The sequence below is a fragment of the Microtus pennsylvanicus genome, chromosome 3, assembly GCF_037038515.1.
Source record: "Microtus pennsylvanicus isolate mMicPen1 chromosome 3, mMicPen1.hap1, whole genome shotgun sequence".
Lineage (NCBI taxonomy): Eukaryota > Metazoa > Chordata > Mammalia > Rodentia > Cricetidae > Microtus > Microtus pennsylvanicus.
Window position 1 is genome coordinate 81,603,050 of NC_134581.1, and position 5,651 is coordinate 81,608,700.

General features: G+C 36.9%; 1 protein-coding gene across 1 annotated transcript; it reads left to right on the plus strand.

Annotated features, from left to right (window-relative positions):
- Nucleotides 1-3,350: 3,350 nt before the first annotated feature.
- Nucleotides 3,351-4,304, plus strand: LOC142847125 (olfactory receptor 8G18-like). The gene has a single exon (XM_075967854.1). The coding sequence runs from the start codon at nucleotides 3,351-3,353 to the stop codon at nucleotides 4,302-4,304; it is 954 nt and encodes a 317-aa protein (XP_075823969.1).
- The last annotated feature ends 1,347 nt before the right edge of the window (nucleotides 4,305-5,651 follow it).

Genomic DNA, 5,651 nt, shown 5'->3' on the forward strand with positions numbered 1-5,651 from the left:
AGAAGAGTTGTCGATAATCTGACCATAATATAGGAAATTCTTGATGAACAAATATAAAAATAGACAAAAACTTATCAGATAATTCCTACTATGCATGACTTTATAATAACAGTATTTTCAATGAATATGATACTAGCATGACACATTTAAAGATAAGAAAACCTTAAGAAAAGCACAAAACTGTAAAGCTACCCCGTCTATGGAATTATAAACAACACATGAAATACTTTCAGTGGAATATTATAGCTTTAAGGAATATGTTATTTTAAGATATATTAAAATGGAGTTTGTGGGTTATTTATAGAAACAAAAATGCTAAAATGAATAAATTTTGAGGTACTGGCTGAAGTTTTACTTAAAAATTAAGTAGCATCAGGTGTTTGGGTACAGTCCTTGGCAACCAAGGTGAATAGGCAAGAGAATTGTGAGTTCTATGCCAGCCTGGGCTACAGAGTGAGCTGTGTCTCAAACAAACAGTAATAGACAAAGAGAAAAAAAAACTATCAAAAAATCATAGAAAGAAAAAAAATTGATGAAGTGATGTGGGAGTGTCATATATCAATCTGTTGATTTCATTGGTTAAAATAAAAGAAGCTGCTTGGCTCTCATTGGTTAGGAGATAGGTGGGAGGAGTAAACAGAACAAAATGCTGGGAGGAAGAGGAAGTGAGGTCAGACTCCACAGCTCTTCTCTCGGGAGCAGACGCAGGAGAGACGCCATGCTACCTGCTCCAGGGAAGACGCACACCATGACCCAGCTCCGACCCAGGATGGACTTAGGCTAGAATCTTCCCGGTAAGCGCACCTAGGGGCGCTACACAGATGATTAGAAATGGGCTAGTCCAGGTGTGAGAATTAGCCTAGAAGAGAATGGGCCAAGCAGTGTTTAAATGAATACAGTTTGTGTGTAATTATTTCGGGGCATAAGCTAGCCGGAGCAGGCGGCTGGGGTTTTGGGGACACAGCCCTGCCGCCGCCCCATATTACTACAATGAAGCACAAATGAAGTACAAAAAGAGAACTTTGAAAATCAGCATAGTTATGTAAATTTATTTATTAATTAATGAAATCAGAAAAATTCCAGGATGTAAAATCTTAAAAATAAATCATACTTTACCTATATGAAAAGAGTAATCACTGTTTAAAATGAATCACACACACACACACACACACACACACACACACACACACACACACACTGAATACTGTCATCATCACACATCTTATGTCCCATACACCCCATCTCACTTACTACTCACTACAAATCTCTTTGCCACATTTTCAACATTTTTCTTGCGTTTTGTCACCTGTTCATCTTAACCATGTCAGCATGGTGATTATAAGCTTAGAACTATTCATTGGAATATAGGGATTGTGATGGTAAGTACACAATTGAAGACAATGTTTGTTCATTCTAGAAACTATAAGTGACCCAAAGACCAGTGGGAGGGGAGGTGTCAGATCCTCCACACCCACCATAATCTGTGAGGAACTGTTTACAGGCTTAGTCTATATGGGCCACTGCTGCTGTGAAATCATAATTTGGCTGGATCATTACAACAGGAGAGTTTTTCATAGATCTTCTCCTTATTTTTGTCTCTTACATCCTTTCTGGGTCCTCCCATTTTATGATTAGCATATTTGTATGCTTTGTGCTTTCTTTATTTGTGTGTGAGGTTCTAAGAAATCTTGACATTGAAGTCTTATAGGGCTGCCCAAAATTTCTTCAATATTGTCTCCAAGAACTTCTATCTCACTATGTCTACTTCAACCTGAGTCATTTATTGAGATTTATGTTGTTATCTATGTAAGACTACAATGTTTACATATTAAACACATTTCAACTTTTGACCTTTTAATGAAACATTCATTCAGTTAAAGATTCATTTTGTGGAAACAGTAACTAATTTGTCCACAATTCTGAGGAAAATTACTGTATTTTTTTCTGCAATATATATTTCTGCATTGCAGACTTTATTAGTCCACAAGAAATAACGGAAAATATACAAACCGAGCTGAGGCTGCTTCTCTAATTTAATGTGTAGAATTGCAGGTTTTTCACTTGAGAAAATGTCAACATGATGTACCAAACCAAATCATATTGTGGATGTTTTAGTGATAAGATGACAATATTACTTATTTCTTTACATGTAAAGTACTAAAAATGCATTGTGCTAGCCAATAGTGTCATTAAGTGACTGGGAGTGAGTGTGGACACTTTGTCTCCATGGTCTCACTATTTAACCACTGCTGATTGACTCTGTCACTCTCAAGAACTGGGTCACAAACAGAAAACTTTTCCTAATGGAACACCATGCATTTAGTACATAATCTAGGAACACCGTGCATCCAGTGCCTCATGTAACAGTTGTTCCAGATTGGGAAATTTAAAGACTTTATGTATCTTAAGAATTAAAAAGCAATGAAGATTTTTGAAAAAAAGAGCTCCATAATTATACTTGTAAAATTAGATTTTGGATAATAATTCATTAGTTTTAGGGAAATTTGCTTCCACAACCATGTCTGATACTTTTCCTCATTGATACCCACTCTAATTCTCAGTTTATGTACATTGATTTGATATCACAAAATTTATCAATGTTTGCACATGGTGATAATACATTATATGAATTTTAGTTTTAATTTTTATAGGATAAGTTTAAAAATTATTAATAAAAGATAAATCTCAAATGATTCATTAAAGTAATTATATATGGAGAAAAGTATTCTAAGGTAGGAAATATGATGGAGGAAGGTCATTGGCTAATAAAGAAACTGCTTGGTCCTGATAGGTTAGAACATAGGTGAGTGGAGTAAACAGAACAGAATGCTGAGAGGAAGAGAAAGTAAACTCAGACAGATGCCATGCTACCCTCTCCCGGGCAGATGCAATGAAATTTTGACCCAGAATGGATGTAGGCTAGAATCTTCCTGGTAAGTTCACCTCAGTGCTACACACATTAATAGAAATGGGCCAGGCAGTGTTTAAATTAATACAGTTTGTGTGTTGTTATTTCGGGGCATAAGCTAGCCAGGCAGCTGGGAGCAGGGCAGCAGGAATGCAGCCCACAGCTCCCTCAACAGAAATATTTATATGTAGATAGAGTATACGAAAAGCTTAATAAAGTCACTCTGACAACATTATATATACACATACCCTCACATGTACACACACACATATGTTATTTGGGGTAGCATTTCTTTGTGCAAGCTTGTCTCTTTACAACTAGCTCTGTTGAATAGGCTGGCCTTGAACTCACAGTTTGCTTGCTTCTCCCTCCCTAGTGCTGGTTAAAGACTTAAGCTACCACTACATGGCTCAAGCAAATCTTTTACTCTTTCAGGATCTGAATGACAAATATGGCAGCAGGGAACCACTGCACAGTGACTGAGTTCTACTTGGCTGGACTCTCAGAGAAACCAGGACTCCAGATGCCCCTCTTCCTCCTCTTCACTGGAATCTATGTGGTCACTTTAGCAGGGAATCTAGGCATGATCACACTGATTGTGCTCAGTTCCCACCTGCACAACCCCATGTACTATTTCCTCAGCAGTCTGTCCTTCATTGACTTCTGTCAATCCACTGTGGTTACTCCTAAAATGCTGATGAGCTTTTTGGCAGAGAAGAACCTCATCTCCTACTGTGGGTGCATGATTCAGCTCTATTTCTTTATCATTTTTGGCATTGCAGAGTGTCACACACTAGGTGTAATGGCATATGACCGCTATGTGGCCATCTGTAACCCCTTGCTTTACAATGTAACCATGTCCTATCAAATTAGCAGTGCCCTGATTGCAGGAGTGTATATTTTTAGTGTATTCAGTGCTTCAGTTCTCACAGGCTTTGCATTAAAGACTCGGTTCCATGAATCAGGTGTGATCAACCACTATTTCTGTGATCTTCCTCCCCTCTTGAAGCTTGCATGCTCTAATACCTATATCAGTGAATTGTTGATTCTAGTTTTTGGTACAGTGAACATCTTTGTCCCAATTCTCACAATTATTACATCCTATATCTCCATCATTACCAGCATCATGCGTATCCGTTCCACTGAGGGCAGGTCCAAAGCCTTCAGCACCTGTAGCTCCCACATCTCTGCTGTTGCTGTCTTCTATGTTTCTGCTGCATTTGTGTACTTACAGCCATCATCAGTCAGCTCCATGGACCAAGGGAAAGTGTCATCTGTGTTTTATACAACTGTTGTTCCCATGCTGAACCCATTGATTTACAGTCTGAGGAATAAGGATGTCAGTGTTGCCTTGAAGAAAATACTTCAAAGAAAAAATTTCATGTTTCAGAAGTAATGTGAAGATAATTTATTAAAGTTATCCACAAATACATAGTTTGAATTGATATAATTTATTTTATTATAGTTGCAAGAATTATTACTAATTTGCTAGGATACTTTGATAATTTTTATAAATATAAATTTCAATTTCAATTTTTTATGCACATAATATCTTTTTTCATAGTATAAATAATGTAAACCAATATTAAGGATGACATGAATTCATATGCCCGTAATGTTTAATACATTATGCTATATATGTTTTTGCTTTTGATAAAAATTACTTTAAAATTATTAAACTACATTCTCAATTGCAATAATCTGATACTTTGTTATTTTTTTATAATTCATTTTTGTGACCTTTATGTGTAAGTGCTGTAATTACATCATTCGCCCCATCTCCCTCTAAGCACTCCTGAGCTCCCCCTGCTCTCTGTCCAATGAATGGCACCCTTTCCTTGAATTCATGAGTGTGTGTGTGTGTGTTAATTCATATATATGAGGAGGATTGTCAACAAGAATATGGTTGACTGAGTTTTCTGTTCTGCCTGGTTATCACAGTTGTTAAGTCTCAGAGAAATCACACAGAGGCCTACATTAACTATAAACTGACTGGCCCATTAGCTAAGGCTTCTTATTAACTCTTAAAACTTATACTAGCTCATTATTCTAGGATATGTTAGCCACATGGCTTGGTACCTTTTTTCAGTGAGGCAATCTCATCTTTCTTCTTCTGTGGCGGACTTACAACTGCAGAAGAATGGCTTCCTCCTTCCCAGAATTCTCCTGTTCTCATTGACCTTCCTCTACTTCCTTTCTTGTTTTTCCACTTATACTTCCTGACTGTCTACTGGCCAATCAATGTTTATTTAAAATTTGATTGACAGGTTACAAACCAATGTCCCACAGCAGAAGACTGATTCTGTTCTTAGTAATAATGAATTGATACAGCTCTTCATCTAATGTTAAAATCCCCCGAGATTTTTCACCTTCTATATTGGTGTGCCAAGTATACAAATTTTGACACTTGTTTGGCAAACTATATTGATGAGAATCATGATGCCATTTTCCTCTCAGATGTACAAAACACAATCTTACCACATTCTTCCTTGTTCTCTGACTCTTAGAACTTAGAACATTCTTTCTTTTTCCTCCGAATGTTCCCTGAGTCTTAGGTGGAGGGTTTATATTCTAGATGCATCTACTGTGTCTCTTTTCTCCAGTATCAGTTGTTCCTTCTATCATACAAGCTATGGATTTCTGAAATGGTCTTCATCTTCTGTAGAAAGAGTTACACTTACCTGTGGGTGAGACAATCAGTACTAAGTATGCAGTTAGAGATGATATTAGTTTAGGAAAATGT